The sequence below is a fragment of the Rutilus rutilus genome, assembly GCF_951802725.1.
Source record: "Rutilus rutilus genome assembly, chromosome: 3".
Taxonomy (NCBI): Eukaryota; Metazoa; Chordata; class Actinopteri; order Cypriniformes; family Leuciscidae; genus Rutilus; species Rutilus rutilus.
In genome coordinates, this window is record NC_140211.1 from 20724203 (window position 1) to 20746765 (window position 22563).

A 22563-nucleotide genomic window follows, 5' to 3' on the forward strand; every position below is an offset into this window, starting at 1 on the left:
AAGTTAGGAGCCATCTCTAAATCATCTGAATCAAACACCAAACAGGTTCAGAAAATCAGTGTTGTTATTGTTAATAAACTAAAGCTATTAATTAAAAAGTACTTAGATTTTACTCAAAAGGTTGCCTTGCCAACGAACTGAATTAAATAAATGTATTTTGAAGTACTAACATTACTAAAACTAAAACTGAAAAGTAAATAAATCTAGATAAAAAAAAGAAGTTTTTATACAAACCCACAAAACATAATACTTAATAGCATTAATACCCAAGCATAAAACTTAAACTAAAATTAAAATGAAAAAAATAAAAAATAATATTATATATATATATATATATATATATATATATATATATATACACACAGTACTGTGCAAATGACCAAAGAGTTTCGATATTTTTCCTATTTAAAACTTGACTCTTCTGTAGTTACATCATGAACTAAGACCGACGGAAAATGTAAAGTTGCGATTTTCTAGGCTGATATGGCTAGGAACTATACTCTCATTCCTGCGTAATAATCAAGAAACTTTGCTGCCGTACCATGAGTCCAGCAGGCGTAATGATATGACGCAGCGCCTGAAAATAGTCCCCAGCTCGTAACTTCCAACGTGACCGGGAGTTTGTCTAAGTTTGTCTAACCTATTAGACCTATTTTCAGGCGCTGCGTCATATCATTACGCCTGCTGCACTCATGGTACGGCATATCGAAACTCTTTGGTCATTTTTTTGAGAGAGATGCTAATGGTCTTGTCCGATTCAATGATCTATGCTAAGCTATGCTAAAAGTGGTACTGCCAGACCCGGAGATCGGCTGAATGGATTCGAAAACAGTAAAACTCAACTGTTTTACTCTGGGGGAGTTGTAAAATGAGCCTATTTCCAAAAAAAGTGGAGTATCCCTTTGAGTCAGTTATTTATATATTTTGCTGTAGTGTGTCAGTAGGAAATATCAGTTTACATTTCCAAACATTCTTTTTGCCATTAATTGTAATAATCCAGTGAGATTTGTGTATGCACAAGGAGTCTGACAACAGCCGGTATCTGATCTCACCATCATCGAGTCCGTCTGTGATTACATGAAGAAACAGAAAAAACTGAGACAGACTAAATCCAGAAGAACTGCGGGAACGTCTCCAAGATGCTTGAAGAAAACCTTCCTCCAAAGCTACAGTACTGTGAAAAGTACTGACACTTGTGTTAAAATGCTGTAAAGTGAGAATGCTTTCAAAAATAAAAATCACAAATTGAATTTATTTATGATTTAACTTCTATTAACAAATTCAAATCAATATATGGTGTAACGACCCTTTGCGTTTAAAACTGCTTTTGTCCAGGTACACTTGCGCATAGTTTTTCAGGTAGCTTTGCAGGAAGGTTTCCTCAAGCGTCTTGGAGACGTTCCCGCAGTTCTTCTGGATTTAGTCTCTCTCAGTTTTTTCTGTTTCTTCATGTAATCACAGACGGACTCGATGATGGTGAGATCAGATACCGGCTGTTGTCAGACTCCTTGTGCATACACAAATCTCACTGGATTATTACAATTAATGGCAAAAAGAATGTTTGGAAATGTAAACTGATATTTCCTACTGACACACTACAGCAAAATATATAAATAACTGACTTAAAACCATTTTTTTGGGGGGACGGGGGGTGGGGGATATTAACATGCCTAAGACTTTTGCACAGTGCTGTATATATATATATATACACACACATTATAAATACTATAGTATTATAGTATTTGTAATACTTTAGTAAATACTAATAGTTTGTTAATACTAAAATAATTCTGCCACTAAGACTAAAATTACCTGAATATAATGCACAATTTTTTAACTTGATTGTAAAATCTGTAAGATCTCCAGCTTTCTTTGTTACCTAGATAGTTTGAGCTGCGTGAGTTTTACATCCATGGTCTCCAAAACTGCAGGCAATGGGAAGCCCTCAGCTGCCAGCAGAGAGAAGCTGTTTCCCACAGTAATGAGACCCAGGTCAACCACAAATGCATTATATGACGTGGAGGACTGAGGGATTATGATAAGGGGGGCCTTCAGTCTGATGTCCATGGCAAGTCTGAAGCTCCTCAGAGCAAAATCCCTCACACTGGAAGCTGCTTTCTCCGCGGCCTGAGCCGTGGCGGCACTGAGAGCCTCTTTAGCTGTCTGGAAGTTATCCACAAACATCTATGGAAGACAACCAACAGTTAGTTACAGCTTAGTGTGACTTGACATGGATGTGAGGGAAGGTTTTAATGTGACAGCTTGGGATCCATAGTAGGAAAAGTTCATGCAGGGATGTTCTTGTCTTTTAAAATGCCTGAAAGCCAAATTTACAACAAAAAGTTGCAAATTCAACATGGGTGGAAAAAGCAGTGCTGGTGTGAAACAGTCTATTTTTTGTGAGATAAAGTAGTAAAGTTGATGATTATATTGTCTGGGTATGACAGGTGAGCTGTTTCTATTAAGCATGTCGAGAATGAAAGTTAGAACCAGTAAAATAAAGGCATCCATATCGTGCGAAATTCCATCTCATATTTCAGTGATTTCTACTTCAGTGTGCGTTATGAGATACAAGCAGACATGCAAATCCACACATTCGTGATCAAGTCATTTAAATATGCTGGGCCTTACTGCATGTAAAGAACACCATAGCGTGAATATGCATAATTTAATGTCCACTTCTTTAACTATATCTCACAGGAATACCTCACAATTAAAACTAAGTAGTGAATGCTAATATACTTAATTACAAAAAACAGCATTAAAGCTGCAGTATGTAATTTCTGTAACATTAGCAGCAGCGAACAGAATCGTGAACTGTTACTGACTCAATACTGACTTAACCCTTGGCATTTGCAGGTGCCAGAAAAGAAATTCCAAACTGCAGTTTTAATGTTTAAACAATCTCAAGTATGGATGCAATCTTTTGAGAGATGCACAAAAAGACAAACCTTTCCTGTGGTATTTTGAACTCCCTTATTTGAAAAGTAAAGCATAACTAAAAATTCATACCCATTATAAAAGAGTTTATTATATATCAGTGGTATATATAAATGTAATGCAAGCAATACTGAAATATTATTAACAATATTAGTGACTAGAAACTGCTTTAGTTTAAATCTAATTCAATTCTCATGACTAAGCAGCAGAGCTAACAAATTCTAAATAGTGTTTTCCAGCTTTCAGAATATATATTTTTCTTTAATATTGTTCTTTATTTTTTTAACCAGTATTAACTATTAGTATTAACCTGCCACTAGAACAGTGTTTCTCAACCTTTTTGACCCAAAGTCCCCCACCCAATACTTCCGGTATTTCTGCTGCAATAATGACAAAGCTGCTTTTTTTCCCCAAACTTTTTTATAAATTATTTTATTTATTATTATTCATTAATATTAATTCATTTTGTGATTCCAGAAGTTTCAAAAACTGCTGTTTTTATTAAAACAGCATGATTTCAGCTTACATATTATTATTATTTTTAGCATTTTAATTTAGATTATAGTAAATATTTCATTTTTATATACAGATACAACATTTTGATTATTATTAATTTAATTTCTTTCATGAATTGTATTAATCTAAATACTTTTAAGTCATCCAGCTGCTCCCTTAAAAGTTTGCTGAGGCCTAGTTGAGAATCACTGCACTAGAAACAAAACAAAGGCAGTCATAAACATCGCTGTGAATGTTGTTAACCTGGATTAACGTTTCCATCTTACAATCAAATTAAAGGTTTAATTATGTGCACAACAAATTCAGTACAGTTTAGTGGGGTGTAGACATATTTCAGTGTGTGCAGAGGTGCAGTAGTTAAGCTGCAAAGCAAAAGACTTTAATGCAGCATGCCCAAGGCTGTACCTCATCAGCAGAGTACTGATAGCTAAAAGAGTCCTGAAAAGAGGAAGACACAGTTAACAAAAACTATGAGGGGGGGAGGAGGAGGTGTCCGAGCAAAAAAAAAAAGGGGGGGGGGGGGGGGTATGGGACATGTCCAGACAAAATACAAAAAAATAAAATAAATACAGACACAGAGAAATACTGATTTTCAAAAGCTTTGTCCCTGTTTGTTTTAGCAATAAGTGACTTATCTATCGGTATTAACTTTAGATGACAGAGTAATACAGGCGACAGCATTTGAGAACATATATGAAAGGGAAGTGCATTTGCATTCATTCTCACCAATAAAGACATAAGGAACTTGTGCAAGTAGACAATCTGGATACAGCCAAGTCTCAAGATAACTTTCCCATCCACTTTGGAGGTGTCAGTGTAGCCTTCGCCTTCAGTGGCCCCAGGGTACAAGGTCATCTTGAAGCTGAACACCTCTTCTCCAACAATTGACACCGCCTGGTGGGATTCACACAAATATGACTGGAGCAAAGAAACTCGGCATCTGTAAATTTTCCAAAAACAGTATGACTGATCTCTTACCTTTTTATGGATGGTTTTAGGGTCCACATCAAGAACCACAATGTCACGAAGACGGGCAAAAACATCTGTTTCTTTGGCCTGGACCACCACAGATGCATCAATGCCTGACATAAATGAAAGCACCATGTTTTGTTAACTTGCATAAAATGTTCTTATGGATTTTTTTTTTTAATTAATATATAATGCAATGTAATCATTTTAAGAAAAGCTGACTTTGATGTACAGACACTTTAGTTTTTTCTACCTTGGATCCGTATGTCAGCAATGTTGCTTCTGTCATCGCAGACAGCCACTCTGAAGGAGCCAAGCACAGCAGACAGTTTAAAGTTCACAACACCAGAGTCCTTCGAACCCTTGGACACTAAGAAAACATAGAAACTCCAGTTAAAACACTCAAACAACTCACTGTGTGACAATCTGAAACCAGTACTGTCTGCAACATGCTTTAACACAAGCAAAACAGATACTCTTTCAGACTCCTGTTAGTACATGTCATGTCAAGACCAGTGCAAGGGTTAAAAAAACAACAACATTAGTTACCCATGAAAAAACCTATAAAGTGGAGACAAAGACAACATGGATGCATGAGGAATATTCAGGGACAACCTAATAATTTGACAAGCAAAATGCATTTGTTTTCACACAAGTATTGTCAATATGTGTGTGTGCCTGCGTTTCCTACCTGTCTTCCCTGCTGCTACTCTCTGGTCTTGTCTCTTGGTTTCTCTTTCTTTAGAGGCTGTAAGGTCTTGTGGTATTGCCGAATTCATGTAGTTGATGGTAGACAGCAAAGCTTTAGTGTGCAGCATGAAGTCCAATGAGGAAAACTCCACCTGTGAAATAAAATAAATCAATACCTTAATTTAACTTTTCAATAAAGCTTTTTCAAAAGAAAAACAAATTAAGTATTTGTTTCTGAATAGAAAACCAAAAAAAGACTAAAGGCCTGTGTTCACACCAAAGACTACAACTATAACGATAGTTTTATAAATCATTCTAAATGTAAAAGAATAGTCACACTACAACTGTATCAATAATGGCACAGAGGAACGATATCATTGGAATATATACATATATGGAATATATATATCATATATATATGATATATGATATATATGATATATGATATATATATATATATATATATAGTCAAATACATACAATAAAAACTTTTTTACTACATTAAATATATTTATTCATTTTATTTTTTACTAAATATATTTATTTTACTTTTTTATCTTGATAGAATGAATGAATGAATGAATGAATGAATGAATGAATGAATGAATGAATGAATGAATGAATGAATGAAAATTGGCATTCAATTATTTGGAACTGTAAAACTGAAACATACCTTCAGTGTCTGTTCTGTATTATTAAATAAGGTGTTAAAGCTGGGTCCATTCACATCAGCCTAAAGGACACAAAAAGGCCACGCAGACCAGCACAAATCAAACCACTTAGCTAAATCAACCCATTTAAGAGAGTCTTTTATAGAGTGCTTGATAAGCGAGATGCTCATGCTTACTTTGATGTACTCTACTTTCAATAGATCAGAGCCATGCTTGTCTGAAGAGGTAATTAAATGAAGTGGCTGATTTTGCGCATCTGAAAAATATACACACAAGAATGAGAGAGACAGCATCCCTGAAACAACATGAAGTACTTCAAACAACTAAACGTTGATCACACGTAATGTATGTGCATGTACCTTTTGTCTCACAGTAATCCAGGCTGATCTTGCGCAGGTAAGATGTGACAGTGAGATCGAAGGTTCGCATCTTGCCCTCAGCACCCAGTTGAGACACACTGAGAGCCAAAACAACATCTTCCTGAGTGGCCTGCCGCGTAAGCTCCAACAACACCTACATATACACATATATAGACACGTATACATAACTTCACACTGAAACACACAATGGTCAACATAAACATAAAGAGGAATCATAAACAAAATAGTTGTAATCAACTAGTGGAATTCAGATTTTTTTGATCATGACAGCTTTTATGAAATGTGGAGCTCTTGTGACCACTGGTGAACTGGTATGCCTTTTTAAAAGGAGAATTTTATGGTGTGAACAAAGTAATGAGAAGAATGTACCTCTTTGACTTCAAACTGAAACTGCACTTCGGTCAGCTCCTCTAAGGTTGATCTGAGAGTCTCTTCATCCACAGACTTCTCACTGATGTCTTCCTCAGATTCTAAACACACAAGCAAGATCACACACACAGACAGATACTTATCTGCATATAAACAGTAAGAAAATCTGTATAATTATATGAACAGAGTCAATTAAAAACAAAAGACTGGTGTGGCATTCATTTAAGAATGTTTTGATTTTTCTAAATGAAAGAAGTGATTTCTTCTGTGTGAAAGTACATGCGAGTATTTGGATGAATTCTGACCTGACGCAACAGTATAGGACAGAACTGTGGGGTCTAAACCCAAGACCTTTGGCCTGGCATCAGACAGCGGCATCCCCAACCCCTTCTGAAGAACATCATCATTATTATACAAACAAATTATAAGGTGAAAAAATATATTTTCTCAATTTGTTTGCTTCCTATACATGTGCAGAAAGCTCATACTCTCAACAAAAACTAAGGGCCAGATTTACTAAACAGAGCAAATTAGCAATCTCATAAAAGCGACGATAGGAAAGGGAAAGTTCTGCGCGTGATCTACTAACAATGCGCAAATTAAAGTACACAGATGCAGCTGGATCATTTCCATAATGACCAACGCAATCTATCAAGTGCATTTAAATATTGTCCTTCCATAAATTTTGCATCAGAAAGGGAATCCCAAAAAAGGGTTTGCGCTGGCACAAGCTGTTAGTAAATCTGGCCCTAAATGGTGGCAACATTGGGGGAAAATGTGCATAATTGATTAAATGGATATGTTTGGTTGCATTGTAGTCAACTGATAACATTTTTGCAATAATGTATTTCAAGGAGAAAGTTTTTTTTTTTTTTATAAAATAAAAATTTCTTTTTCATATTTTTCCAAACAAATTTTCACTACTGTTCACAAGATTTGGGGTCGGTAAGATTTAGTCTATTATGTTATCCAAGCCAAGGTTGCATTTATTCGATAAAAAATACAGTAAAACAGTAATGTGAAATATTACAATTTGAAATAACTGTTGTTTATTTTATACATTATATAAATAAACTGTTATTTATTTTAATACATTTTAATATACCGTTGATTTTAATATATTTTTGTATGATTAAAAATATATTTACAGTAATTTCTTATCAATTTAATATTGATAATAAAAAGAATTCACTTAATTTTATTGCTGAAATTAGTATTCATTTCTTTTAAAAATCTTAATGACCCCAAACTCTTGAATAGTTGTGTAGATTTTATATTTATTATTCATATTTAATTTATATTTATCTAGATGATGATATCTAGAACATCCTTCAACATTAATTTTGTGAAGTAAACTAGTAAGGGCTTTTTCTTGCTTGTTGAGGCAGCAAGTCCACTAATAAGATACAGCACATGGCTCATTGGGTAGAGAGACAGTGATGCTGATTGTTGATAATGTCTTTCCTGAGTTGTGTAATCTGTGGAGACTGAAGCTGCACTGTCACGCTCACAGAGCAAATTCAGGAACTAAATATAAAAGCAAGCAACTCTTTGTTTTGGATTAAGACATAGCACATGACTCTGAAAACAATAAGTACATTGCAATTAGTTTAAGAGGCTTGAAATTTTCATGGCTTTCAGAAAAACAACAGCAATGACAATAGTATCAAATACCTGTGGAGTCCTACCAAGAAACTAAAGTCATGAAGCAACACAATAGCCAGTACAGAGAGACTGTACTGCTGTAGACTGTCTTTTTTAATTTGTCATGTTTTCTGACCTTTTTTGTGGGAGTGCTAGGAGGGGTTGAGGTAGTCTGAGGGAGAGGAATACTGTCCACCAGTTCCAGAACACCCTGGATCTTCTGGTCAGAGATCTTCACATGAAGTAACGGCAGCTCCCCTGATACTTTGAACCTGGAAAGGAACGGATATTAATGCATGTGTGAGGAATAAAAAAGACATGCGATAGAGAGCGAACGCTAACCTGGGCATACGGGAATCTTTGTCCACCATACATTTAGCGAGTTGAAGCGTGAAGTCCATTGGCTGCAGGATGTGCTGATGGGAGAAGCCTTCAAGACGAGCATTTTTCCATTTCTCTCCTTCAAAAAAGAGCCACCGGGGTGAATAAAATAGCTTGTTCAGGCAGTTCAGTTCTTTGCTGTGTTCTTGCATTGTGTTTACCTGATTTGCTATAGAGTATCTGGACACTGCGAAGCTCCAATGAATATCTTTCATATGCTCTATCCATGATTTCCTCCAGTGATGAGAAACTTGCAGATATCTGCTGATGGCTGCCCTGATCTACACTGTTCAACTACACACACATGCACACAAATATACAGTCAGACATTATTAGCAGAAAGATTTCTCTCTTAAATATGCTTTTACTTCCCTCCCTTACCTGTAGGTAACCAAAATCAACAATCATGAGGTCCGATTTGCCATCATAGAACCCAGACTTGGGCAGCAGTAAGTAGGAGGGTTTTAAATCGATCCTCAAGTCCAGCACCTTGCGTGTCTCAATGATATGAGACAAACCTGTATTCATTTAAAGACAAAGGGAAAGTATTACTGATGGCTGCTGACATACTCTCTCCCAGTGTGACCATTTCTCTTTGGGTATGATGGGAAATGAGGAGAGTGTTACCGCTGGCTGTCTTCTCTTTGATCTCCTCAAGTTTGCTGAGTGTTGCTGAAGTGAGGACCTCCAGGTCAACTCCTTTCCCCGTCTTAAAGAATTCTGCTATGCTGATGACTGTCAGCTATAAAACAGGTAAATGAATGGTACACTAAAAATGTAAGGCTAACCACTTTCTAATTATATTTAGTCTAATTATCTAAATAAAAAAAATATATTAATTATATTATTTCATTACATAAAATTAAGCACAAAATATATACATATTTATATGAATAAATACATTATATTTAATCGAATTATCTAAATCTCAATCATTTTTAATTGTAATTATGTTGTTTTATTTTATTATATTGTTTTACAATATTAGGCATAAGATCCAACTCAGTTGGACTGACCAAATATTGACATATCTTTGTCTACTTTGTAACAATGATATTTGTGCAACTAAATATTGACATATCTTTGTCTACTTTGTAACAATGATATTTGTGCAACTAAATATTGACATATCTTTGTCTACTTTGTAACAATGATATTTGTGCAACTAAATTAAATAAAAGAAAGTAACAGTTGTAATCTGCTACCAAAATCCAAATATCCAATGACTCCAATGTCTGAAATCAAAGGGACAACTATAGTGTGCGTGCACTTGTCTCTTACGGCATCATAGATGATCTCTACAGGCTGTGAATGAACTCTGAGTAGCTGGTCAGCTGTGCTGTCCTGTGGATTGAGCTCAAAGAGCACGCTGAGCAGAGAGGAGTCAGAGCCCCCAACTGACGCTATGAGAGACGGCACTTCCCCCTGCTGCTGCAGACCAGTCACGTACCAGTGTGCCAGTTTAGCCTCCACTCTACAAAACACACACATTTCACACTGAACCATAGCAAGACCAAACTAACTGAGCTCCTAAAGACACTGTATTCTTTACATAAAGCCCTATATATATTTGTTGGCCAATGCAAAGGGTTTCCCTGTATGTATTCGTAATGCATACCTGATGGCCTGTGCTCCTGGTCTCTGTGAGATGGACGTACTGAGGTCAATCATCTGCACTTTGAGGATCTCTGGAACGCCAGGCTCCTCTCTGAATGTTACTGAGGTGCTCAACAGTTTAAAGTTGACTATCACAGCAACATACTGCACATAAGCACATAAATATATGAGTATATGTCCAAGCTAAGGAAGGTATGCTTAAAATAAGGTATCTGAAACATCTTGCGCAACAAGTTTTATGAAGGTGAAGTTTCGCAGCCAAAAAAAACATCCATCGTCAATAGTCTAGCACACAAAAATCACCGTCAAACAGTGTCTGTTGGTCAATGCGCTGAATCCACATGACCAAATTGAATCCACTGCGCAATATGTGTAGGGAAATCTTTCACCCTCAATCGAAAATACTGATCACATGAATTCTTGTTGAAATGGTTAGATTTCACGAAAAAAAGGTTAAATGTGACTACACCCTCACAGTGTTGTAAATGTATATTTTCCACTCACATGTTTTGGTAAGGTAAGGTTATGTGAGCTCCCGCTGTAGCCAATGGCTGTGTAGAGTTTAGTTTTCTCTTCAGGAGTCATGATGGAATCAATACCTGATAATAAATACATGTACATAAATATGTATGTACATCAAAAAAAGCATTAATTCAAAGGCAAGTTTAGCAAATATATCAGAGATTAAATACTCACTCTCAGGCTCTTTATCCTCCTCTTCCTCTTTTTTCTTTCCTTCTTTCTTGCCAAAAAACCCGCTGAAGAAACCTCCTCCACTCGGTTTCTGAGGGGTGGCCTTTTTAGCAACCAGCTTCTGTCCTGACCGAACCACCTGTGGAGAGAGAAAGTGAACTTACAGTACTACACTGGATTAAAAATATCAAAATATCAGAAGAATTCGGTTTTGGTACATGTTGTCATACCTCCATCTGAACCTGCTGTCTGGCCAATACAATGTTGAACACATCCAGAACTTTCTCCAGCTCCTGAGGGAAACACAATAAATAAATGTATATACAGTTTGGTCTAAAAGAGACTGTTAGTGGAAAATAACTGTTTTTTATTTTTTTTATTATTATTATTAATTTAAAACATATATAATATTTATTTTAAATATTCATAAAAAAAATTTCTTCAATCATTATAAACTATTTCATCAGCATAACAACTTTTATGAAAAGTTATATTGAAAATGAATTTCCGATTTGTTAGTATTTGGTTTCACATGTAGCTGATACCTTGATCTGTTTCTCTGTGTCTTCTCGGACTTTGCCCTGAGTAAGTTTGTCTTTGTATGCTGCTTTGTAAGCTTTAAGCGCGTGCCTGTGCTTCTTGATGTTGGCCCAGTCCCACATCTGGTTAAAGCGCTTGATATGCACTTCTAGTATACTGTTGATGCTGTATTTCCACCTGACCAATCAGAAGAGCCATGTAAGAAACAACAAGCTCCAGTTAATCAGCCAATCATCATATGAAGATCTAAAGTACTTACCATTGCCTGGCATTTCTGTGCACTGGAACATCAGGCCTAAATTTTCTGTAGGGGCTGTTCTTCACCATGCAGTCTACAGACTCCAGCAGATCCACCATAGAAAGATACTAGAATCACCCCAAAACAACATTGTTGTATCTTGGCTTTGACCAAAGATAATTCACCAGTCCCAATTCAATTATACAACAGAATCATTTATATTTTGAGTAACAATTTGCATGTATTTATGTTATATATCTGTAATTATCTATCTAGAGTGGTCCTGTAAATTTCCCAACAAGCACACTACCATTCAAAAGTTTAGGTTTAATGTTTCTGAAAGAAGTCTCTAAGGTTCACCAAGATTTGATCAAAAATACAGTAAAACATATTATTATACTACTGTTACACTTAAAATAACTGTTTTCTATTTAAATATACAGTATTTAAAAATTCACTTCATTCCTGTGATGGCAAAGCTAAATTGAAATTTCTTATTATTATCAATGTTGTGCTGCCTAATATTTTTGCAAAAGAACAGCATTTTTTTAAACCATGTAAGTCTTTACTGTCACTTTTGCACAATTTTATCTTTTCTTACATAATGAAAGTATACATTTCTTTAAAAAATTAATAATAATATCTTAGTGACCCCAAAACTTTTGAATGGTAATTTGAGAGTACGCAATATGACACATGACAATACCTGAGGCTTGGTCATCTCAATTGCAATGTTCTGAACCTCAAGGTGCAGGTTTGCTTTGGGTGATTTTAGCTCAACTTCAGCATTAGGGTTGATGCACATCCTTGCAGAGGCAAAAATGGGTTTGAAAACTGTACGAAGAAACAAATCAGTTCATCATGATGAGTGCCATGGTTTATGATACTAATACTAAGTTGGTCATAAATTCTTTAACCATTAAAGTAATTTCATTATGTCTAACTGGCAAACGCTCAGTGCATTCATATGTATGTTAATTGGAACTGTATTACCATTCTTTCTGACATTTGTGGATTAACTTTAGTACTTGTAATAATGAGACTGTAGTAGAAATAGTACACATTGTGATTACTGGAGTTTGTGTGCTTTAAGGAGGTGTGTCATGTGTGCAGTTTGAGATCACATAGCCTGTTTAAACAGAAAATCAAAAAGAAACTGTGGCAGGTAACACACACACCCAGAAAAATCAGCATTAAAACAATAGGATTAGCAACAGTGAAACATGATTTATCCATATTAATTTTTACTATTTACAATTTACCATTTACTTCTTATAAGGCTTTCAACATCCATGTTGTTCTTTTTTGCCTTGTCATGTCTAATATTTATATTCTTTCAACACCTCTTCAGTTGAGCACAACACCAAAACATACTGGCAAAGCTAAACTAAACAGCTCAAGGCCAGATAATAATAAATTTCCCATGAACTTTCTGTGGATAAGATAATACTGTGACACTTTACAATAAAGTCTCATAATGTAACATGAACTAATAATGAGAAATACATTTGATACAGTATTTATTCATCTTTGTTAATGTTAGTTAATACAAAATATATAGTCTTTCATTGTTTGTTCATGTTAGTTCACAGTGCATTAACTAATGTTAAAAAATATTGCATCAAATGTTGAAATGAACATGTACTATGATTAAAAAACTCTATAGAAGTATTGTTCATTCTTTGTTCATGTTAACTAAAGTAGTAAACTAATGTTAACTAATAAAACCTTTTTGTAGTGTTACCGACAATACATACTGTATTGATAGTCTCGCAGTTCCTCATTTTTTGAGCTGATTCCTGCTTTCAGCTTGTCCTGCAAACACAAAAAAACAATATCAAGTGATTTTAGATATGTTTAAGATATATTTTTACAAATTAGCTACAAATGTAAATTGATGAATAAAACTAAGAAACTTGCAGAATCTATTTCTAGGATTAGATAGAAGAAAAAAAAATCTTTTAAAATGCTGTCTCAGACCTTTGGTCTCGACTGCATACACATGTATGTTGCAGGAGGGGGGAAATAAATATGTATTTTTTTAAGTCTGAAAAAGCCATCCCACAGCTAAAATCTCATTTTTGTGCAGCACATTATTTTAGTGTGTACTTAGGCCTCTTACTAACTGAGAATATCCTCTTTACCAGTGAGCATAGCATCCTCCACAGATTATACAAACCACACCCTCAAACACACCACTAGAAACCACCATCATGATGAATAAACACCATTTTGCTTAGTTAACTAGATCAAATCTACTTGGTTTTGAAGCCAGTTTCGTGCCCATTTTAAGACAGTTAGACAAAGAGCATGTGCATACTAGAGTCAGTTATACTGTTATCTGTTTGAGGCAGTCTGTGTTAAGCTGATTGCAAAAACCACTGAGAGCATGTTCAAATACTGCTTTTGCCTCTCTGAGAGACTAAGAAAGATTAAGAGATATAAGAGAGAGATGGTGTGAGAGGGAGAGATTAAAAGATAAAAAAGTGCTAGGATCCAAGCAGATTCAACCATCACTGCATTTCCTTAGAAGTCACATGCCTTGATTAGAGATGAGTCAAATAATGCCTCCAGCTAAAGAGTCTTCAGACTGACTCACAAACTAACCGGAAGAGCTTTCAGCTGCTGAGTTAATGTCAACATCAAAGATCTTCAGTACAGACATTCATGATAAACTACAATCGACAATTTTTCTACCTGATATGATCACAAATAAATACTCGTCACGCTATAAAATAATAAAAGTTCAAATGTATTTAATATTTTATTATGCGTCTTAACAACTCTTATCAACTTTTATTGTCCTTTCTTTTATAATACCTACAGTACAGCCCTAGTTTTACAATGTAACTGCTAACCAATATAAATGGAAAGCTTTTCAAAGTACCGAATGCAATTCATGCTTCCTACATGTGCGTCTTTTAAATAAAAAATTTAGTCGACCCAAAAATGGAAATTCTGTCATCAATTACTCACCCTCATGTCATTCCACTTTTGTTCATCGTCAAAACAAAAATGAAGATTTTTTTTTAATGAAACCCAAGATATTTTTTAAACTCTAAAAGAACTTCAAAAAGTTCATAAAGATGTTGTAAACAATTCATATGAATCCAGTGGTTTAATCAAAGTCTTCTGAAGAGACATACTCACTTTATATGATGAACAGATTTAATGCAGGTTTTTACTCACATATAAATATTAATCAGCACACGCATGTCAAGAACATCAAATATGGAAAAAGGGAGTGTAACTGTAACTGTGAAATTGTAAACATGCTTGCGTGACAAATCTCATTGATTATCGTGCATCAAACAAGTACAGTTGAGCTTCCGTTTATCATATTTAATGCGCTAAATTTATGTGCATTAATCAATGTTTATACCTAAATAAAAACCTAAATGAAATCTGTTTATCATATTCAGTAATTGTATATCTTCATAAGACTTGGATTAAACCAATATATTTATTAAAAAGATTACTTTTACAATGTCTTTATGAAGTGTCAAATTTTTTGGTTGAATGAACTTTCAATGGAGGGACAGAAATCTTTCAAGTTTCATTAAAAATAATCTTCATTTGTGTTTTGAAGATTAATGAAAGTCTTATCAGTTTGGAACAACGTGAGGGTAATTGATGACAGAATTTTTATCAGAATTTAATCTGATTGATCAGATCAGATTTTAAACTGTTCAATATGATGCACCATTTACAATGCCTGCCGACAACATAGCAGTCTTCAATACTAGATCAATACTATGAAAATCCTACTGTACATAAACACCACCAGAAAGCTTAGCTGTTATGAAATATGAAAGGCACATTACCACTATCTCTTCCCAGGAGCCTCTGTAGAATATTGGGCTGTTCACGTTCCAATAGGCACAAAAACACTCCAGGCGGCCCAGCTTATGTAGAGAATACACGCAGACACACACATAAGACACACAACCACAGTTGTTGTGTGAAATCTTATTATTATGGAATATAAGATATGTACACTGTTGGCTTACTTTATAGATGATCTTGGCAGCTTCATTTAGAATACAAGTCTTCCAGTTCTCATCTGCTGTCTATAAGAGAGAAAAACTGATACTTAAAGACCAGAGTGTGCAAATATGAACTGCTCATCTCAAATTAATTGTAATAGAGCCTGCTTCACTTTGTGACATTTATATGAAAGTATTTTGAGAGAGCACCTGTAGACTGAGTTCTGAAAGAGTCAGGCCCATAGAAAGAGGTTTTTGTGGATCTGACACCTGAAGCACAGCGAGAAAATGCATGACACGTAAGTTCAACAAACTTGTACCATTAAATTGCACAATTAAAAGCCACATCTGCATTCAAAAATACACGTAACTGAAGACATGTATGTAGAGTCAACACTTACATCATCCTCATATCTGATGTGAATGCTGGTGATTTTGACCTGGAGGTTTTTGATAACTTGTGTAGCCAGTTTTTCAGTGAACGTGTCTTTCTTTTCCTCATGAGGCTTCTCTGAAATTAAAAAAATGATTCAGTAAACATGAATGAAGGGTTTATCTTAACCCCATCCTATTTGTCATTCTAATCCCTTAATCCAACACTTATGTAAACATATTTAATATTCAACAAACAGAATAAAGTTTGCTCATATTTGCCACGATGAGTCGATCACAGTCGCTTTGGGCCACCCACCTGCTTTATGTTCATACTTTTTAGATCTCCTAAAGGGTTTTTTATGCTTTTTAAGCTTACGTCCTTTGTCTTAGAGCGCAGCATTGGGGGAGAGAGAAAAGTTGGTGAAGTAGAAAAGAATCATAGTGCAGCAATAAACACTCACCCTTGCAATAAACACACACTTGCATTAAAATGCACAAAAGCACACCAAGCAGTGAGAAGGAAAAAAAGGATGTCTACACATGTACACCCTCAGTAAACACTCAAAAAAAAAAAAGAAAAAAAAAAGAGTATGTCTCTTTGAATAGAAGACGGGTGTCTGATTGGCCTGCTATAAGAATGGGTCTGTACGTACCCCGTGGTGGATTCTTATACACATAATTCTCCAGATCAAACATAAACTCTCCAGCCTGAGAGCCTGCGGTCCATCAGATGCAGCACAAAGCAAACACACACAGCTGTTAAGGATAGAGATCTGAATGTACAGACGGACAGATGGACGGATTGGTACATGAATGAAGGGGTGGGTGGATGGATGTTTGGTGTGAATTGATTGAAGGGTTGATGTGATTCAATGAATGTAGGGATGCACCGATATTGAAACTCTATTGATATTCTGTCATACTATGGCCACTCACAGATAAATGGACAATATTATAAATCTATATAGAAAACACACTATCAAAACCTAACTTCAAAAGTCTCTTATCTCACCAAGGCTGCATTTATTTGGTCAAAATACAGTAAAACATTTATATTGTACAATATTATAACTATGTAAAATAATTGTTTTCTATTTTAATATACTGTATTTTAAAATGTAATGTATTACTGTGATAGCAAGATGACATTTTAAAACAGTTGTGCTGCTTAAAGTCACCACGAAATCAAAATGGACAAATGTTATTTTTTCCTGTAATACTGCAGTAATTATTATAAATAATTTATCTGTGCAGTGTGCACATCATTGTTTTTTAAAAACAAGTGCCCTCATATTCTTTAATCAAAATAACTTCTCCTCCCTCTAGCAGCATCATCTCTTCTCCGGCTGGACAACCTGTCACTCACATGATCACTCCAATAGCAAATCACAACAATGTAACTGGAGAAGCTGTTTCACTGGAAAATATGTCACAATAGCAAAGAAAAGGCTTCCGTTTCATGCAGAGTATTCATTTCTTTGAAAAAAATACAAATAAAATCTTACTGACCCCAAACTTTTGAACGGTAGTGTAAAGACTTTTATTTAGACATCATAACATTACATGTGACTTCAATATGAAAGATGGATCAATATTTATTTAGAAATCTGCTATAAAAAAGAACATACAGTTTGAATTAGGAAAAATAAGTGCTAATAACAGGGACCCCTGGGTGCTGGTTAGACAGTCCCAGAAAAACTATAAGAGAGTTTAAGCACATTTCAGAATAATTAATAACTGCTGATGTTTTTTTTTCTACTTCAATAAATAAACAACCCATTTTTTACGCACAGACACCTACAGCTTTGATAATGTTACATACGCACAACTCCCTCTACATGTGATCTTAAAGGTTTGTCATATACTACTGCTATCCCTTTAAGTTGGTGCTAGATGATGATAATGATTAAACCTCAAAAAAGCCAGAAGCAATTAAGACTTATTGAGCAACCTTAAAGGGATACTCCACTTTTTTTGGAAATAGGCTCATTTTACAACTCCCCCAGAGTTAAACAGTTGAGTCTTACCGTTTTCGAATCCATTCAGCCGAACTCCGGGTCTGGTGGTACCACTTTAAGCATAGCTTAGCATAGATCATTGAATCGGACAGGACCATTAGCATCTCTCTCAAAAATATGACCAAAGAGTTTAGATATTTTTCCTATTTAAAACTTGACTCGAATGAGTAATGAGAGTATAGTTCCTAGCCATATCAGCCTAGAAAATCGCAACTTTTCATTTTCCGTCGGTCTTAGTACACGATGTAACTACAGAAGAGTCAAGTTTTAAATAGGAAAAATATCTAAACTCTTCGGTCATTTTTTTGAGAGAGATGCTAATGGTCCTGTCCGATTCAATGATCTATGCTAAGCTATGCTAAAAGTGGTACCGCCAGACCCGGAGATCGGCTGAATGGATTCGAAAACGGTAAAACTCAACTGTTTAACTCTGGGGGAGTTGTAAAATGAGCCTATTTCCAAAAAAAGTGGAGTATCCCTTTAAATAAATGGATGAATGAATGATGAATGAGATTGAATGAGATTGAAAAAGACTGAAAAGACTGAAGACCATGAATGGATGGATGGGGATAAAGTAATTGATGAACATCCGTTAATAAAGTCCAACGTCCAACACTTGTGTATAAATTGCACACCATAAGGAGAGAGCTAGCAAAAATTGACTATGCACAAGTTCAAGAAAATTATTACATTCGGTGTAAACAAACAGACAAGTGGTTTCTCACCTCTGCGAGCGACCAGCTGAAGGGTCTCCTCAATGCGCTGAAGCTCCTTCTGTTTGGCCTCCTGAAGGTAACGCTCTTCTTTAACTGCATCATACTTAATCGCTTCAAACACACAACACACACAGTTAGAGGCAAACGAACATCACAGACAATATTAATATCATTCACACCTCAGAAGTCTTTCATTTATTACTAAACAGTTTTTACAACTGCCACCTAACATTGTCTTCAGATACGCACAGATGTACACGTGGAAAAAAAACAAGTATAGATTCACACACTGTGAGCGCTCAACCATGTAATAACAGAAAAGTAATTTACAATGACCACCTCTCTCTCTTTGCACTTTGACTCATAAGTAGCTAAAGTCCAATGCTGCTCATTCAAGCAGACTTAAGATTTATATTGCGGCTCTATTCTCTGCTCTGGCAACCACTCGTAAAGCTCTATCAGGAAAGACTGGTTTTAGACGAATCGATGAGAAACAAAAAGGCACTGTTTATCCTTCTTCATTAGGGTAATTGCAAAGTAGCCATAGAAAATGGCAGAATTTTTTTTTTTTTTTTTTTGCCATAGCTTATTTTTGTTCTAGACAGACCAAAAGGGTTTGAGGAGTTCCTGAGGCAATTCAATCCATTAGAGAGATAGTGTATTCATTCTGTTATCTCATTCTGAAGTGATCAAACTTCACAGCACATCTTTCCACAATGTTGTTTAGAGTATGTGGCTTAAACATATGCTCCCAAAGAGAAAAGCTTGTGTATATCTTAAAAAAACAACAACGTTTGATTAGCATTTAGAACTTGACTGTCTTCATTCCAAGAGACAGAGACAGACTTTCATGCTTTAAAAATAATTTGATTACTGCGTTTTACATACATGCATTATACACAATTGATCGGTTTATAAGATAAAGCAGAGCACAAAAGAAATATGGGGGGGGGGGGGGGGGAACGGTAACAATTTTGAACACTTGATTAAGAGACTTTCAATACATGCTATCAAAGGCTCACCAAAACAAACACTTGTATTTATATGATTAGACATTGTAACCGCAGGTAAAAAATAAAGTTTGCCACAATAATCAAAGAGTCAGATACACACGAGAACAGCTTATCGGTCCGGGTCCCAAACCACCACCCTGCTACCCACCTTCTACACCTGGCTTACCATTGTTAGGTGAGGAAAATAACTTAGACTCAGCTGTAACATGTAAAAGACAATGTCAGTTGAAGCAGCCCAATAGAAATAGAAGATATATACTGTATCAAAGAAATACAGTTATTCAGTATGTTTGTAACTGCTGCTTTACTAGGCATACAAATAACATCCTCAGTTTTTAAATGAGTCTTAGATAATAAAATGGTTCAAGAGCTAAGAGTTTTTAGGCATTGTTCATTGTCAATGGATAACACCCCAAATTATTTCATTACAAATATCAAAAGTATACAGTATTTTGTGTCTAGTTTTCATTAATACAATCTTTCCTAATAATTTAAGTTTCTTTGTGCAGTGAAAAGTAGTGTATAATGCAAGACGCTTGGTGAATTCAGAACCATAAACTAGCAAACTACTTCTACTACTTCTGTCATAGAAAGATATTGTAAAAGTAGTAAGAGCATTATAGTAGTATGTGGTTCCGAATTCAGAAACTGTATACACCCTCTGTTAAAAGGCAGGAAACCATCTAGGTTATAAATAAATCATGCAATTATTCTTAAGAGGAGATGTTATAACAAGAAATGAAAGAATTATGCAAATGACTGCAGTAAAGTGCCATGAAATAAACAGCATGATGCTTCAGCCTAGATATATAAAACATTGAAACTTCCAGATGTTTAAGAGATGTGTTGCATTAAGAACATTTTAAGTAAAACAAAAAAACTATAAGCACTTACTTGCACCAGGAACCACCAGAAGGTATAATCCATCTAATGTGGCCACCACTGCTTCATTGTAAAGGTTTTTCCAAGGGATCTTCAGAGTCAGTTTACCTAAAGAGCAGACATTTTCAATTCAATGTCTCAGTTAAAAGTAAGGGCCTGTTTACACCTTGTCACCTAGCTATCCGATCATGAAAAGACCAGGAGTAAATCCCCTCTGAAACGCTTTCAAGATGGATTTAAATCCGATCACTCAAGCCACTTTAGGACTCAGGATGTGATTTGAGATGATTCCAAATGAAACTGGACAAGTGTAAATGCATCTAGGTGTTGAAACCACATATGTAAATTTTACTCCTCCAAAAACATAAAAACATGTACGTGTGAAAGTGTGTTATAATATAGGCTATATGACATGTTAGTCAGATATGACAAGGGCTACTGCAAAACGCATCACCACAGAATAGTAGCTAAGTATCTCTTCAGCAAGCCAACGCACAAACTGACACAAATGAAAGTGAAAGTAAGGCGTCACAGACTCAACACACAATCATCTTCATTAAAAGTACCAGTGCTGATGCTGCTCTTTCTCCTATTGCAGTCTTTGATCATGAAATTAGCTGATGATAAATAAAATGCAGTAGCAACTCATATCTGTTGCTTTTGCAAATAGCGTGGGGATCAAATATCAGATTTATATTTGTTTTGCAGAGACACATTTATGTGGCCAAGTGTAAATGGAGCAATTTTTTACAAATCAGATAGCTATCCGATCAGTAAAAACACGTGACGTGAAGGGACCAGATGTAAACGGGCCTTATGACACACATTAAACAATATAAACATGGTTTTTAGGCAGAATCAGAGTCAGTTAAAAATAACAAGAGCAGTTGATCATAGATTCCTTCTCGAAAAATGTAAATATGTAAGTTGGATTATTGGGTGACATATGGCTAGAAATCTTTTGATCGAGGACATATAATAAGCAGAATAAAAGCAGACCTTTTTATTTAAGATTTTCTTAAATGTAGTAAATATGCAGAGAATTTCACTGAAATTCTCAGACTAGCATGTTGTCCTTGTTAACCAATTACTTTTTACAACTTGACATCTAGGCACACTGTCCAGCAGATGTTTAAAGTCATCTGACAGGATCATGTGATAAGCTGCTTCTTATTGGCAAGGCATCTGTGCTGCAATGTTTGCTGAATTAGAAGTAGCCTATCTGTTAAAACTGATTCAACTCAACAGACAAATCTGTTGAAGAAAAAAAACTGTGAAAGCAGACCACAAACTTTAAACTTTTACTTTTATTTGACTTTTATTGCAAAGTTCAGTCTTGAGTAGCACAATAGGGGAAATGCAATTCATCACACCGAACACAGAAACTTTTTTTCAACTTCAATCTCCTTGGTTACAGGTTATCAACACGCAAGGCAGAATGTTAGGAAGTACAAATTTCATACTTTTTTTCATAACAAATCACATGCCACAGCACAGAGAAAGTTGGATACTCACCAATCTGACCAGCCTTCACTTTAAAAGGGACATCAAACTCGCTCTAAAGAACAAAGATAAAATGGGCAAATGGGTTTAAATGCATATTTCAAGCAGACAATATTAAAACACCATTTTGTGCACATATACATATAAAAACTCTAGTTATTATAATTTAGTTGTGGAAACATCAGCAAATCTCATTGTGTTAACACTCTTGATTCAGCAGAAGCCACAGGCGCTTAAGAGGTGACCACAGTGTGACATAAACAAACACGCTCTCTCTTATCAAGATAAATATGGTTCTTTCATGTTTTTTGCTATATACTTTAAGTTTTGAGACATGACATTGTTAATAAATAATACTTTAAAATTATATCTAACAAGTAATTAAACTTGGTGAATGAGGTTAACATTGTCAAATACAAACT

The 22563-nt window shown here is 35.2% G+C and overlaps 1 protein-coding gene across 2 annotated transcripts in view; it reads right to left on the reverse strand.

Moving 5' to 3' along the window:
• vps13c (vacuolar protein sorting 13 homolog C) overlaps nt 1-22563 on the reverse strand; it is a 53620-nt gene that overhangs the window by 28763 nt on the left and 2294 nt on the right. The window contains exons 3-35 of one of the 2 annotated variants that reach the window (XM_084405125.1): nt 22154-22196; nt 20651-20746; nt 18753-18854; nt 16663-16725; nt 16326-16394; nt 16036-16145; nt 15845-15904; nt 15659-15718; nt 15473-15553; nt 13406-13463; nt 12355-12482; nt 11670-11776; nt 11416-11587; nt 11101-11163; nt 10874-11009; nt 10682-10776; nt 10179-10321; nt 9842-10034; nt 9188-9302; nt 8942-9078; nt 8722-8854; nt 8522-8639; nt 8316-8451; nt 6841-6925; nt 6536-6636; nt 6146-6299; nt 5963-6042; nt 5789-5848; nt 5117-5267; nt 4679-4795; nt 4435-4538; nt 4183-4350; nt 1880-2184 (exon numbers count right to left, since the gene is read on the reverse strand). In XM_084405125.1, the coding sequence (XP_084261251.1) occupies nt 1880-2184; nt 4183-4350; nt 4435-4538; nt 4679-4795; nt 5117-5267; nt 5789-5848; nt 5963-6042; nt 6146-6299; nt 6536-6636; nt 6841-6925; nt 8316-8451; nt 8522-8639; nt 8722-8854; nt 8942-9078; nt 9188-9302; nt 9842-10034; nt 10179-10321; nt 10682-10776; nt 10874-11009; nt 11101-11163; nt 11416-11587; nt 11670-11776; nt 12355-12482; nt 13406-13463; nt 15473-15553; nt 15659-15718; nt 15845-15904; nt 16036-16145; nt 16326-16394; nt 16663-16725; nt 18753-18854; nt 20651-20746; nt 22154-22196 (3743 nt within the window). The remainder of the gene's footprint in view (nt 1-1879; nt 2185-4182; nt 4351-4434; nt 4539-4678; nt 4796-5116; nt 5268-5788; nt 5849-5962; nt 6043-6145; nt 6300-6535; nt 6637-6840; nt 6926-8315; nt 8452-8521; nt 8640-8721; nt 8855-8941; nt 9079-9187; nt 9303-9841; nt 10035-10178; nt 10322-10681; nt 10777-10873; nt 11010-11100; nt 11164-11415; nt 11588-11669; nt 11777-12354; nt 12483-13405; nt 13464-15472; nt 15554-15658; nt 15719-15844; nt 15905-16035; nt 16146-16325; nt 16395-16662; nt 16726-18752; nt 18855-20650; nt 20747-22153; nt 22197-22563) is intronic. The other variant, XM_084405126.1, reaches the window with a different exon arrangement.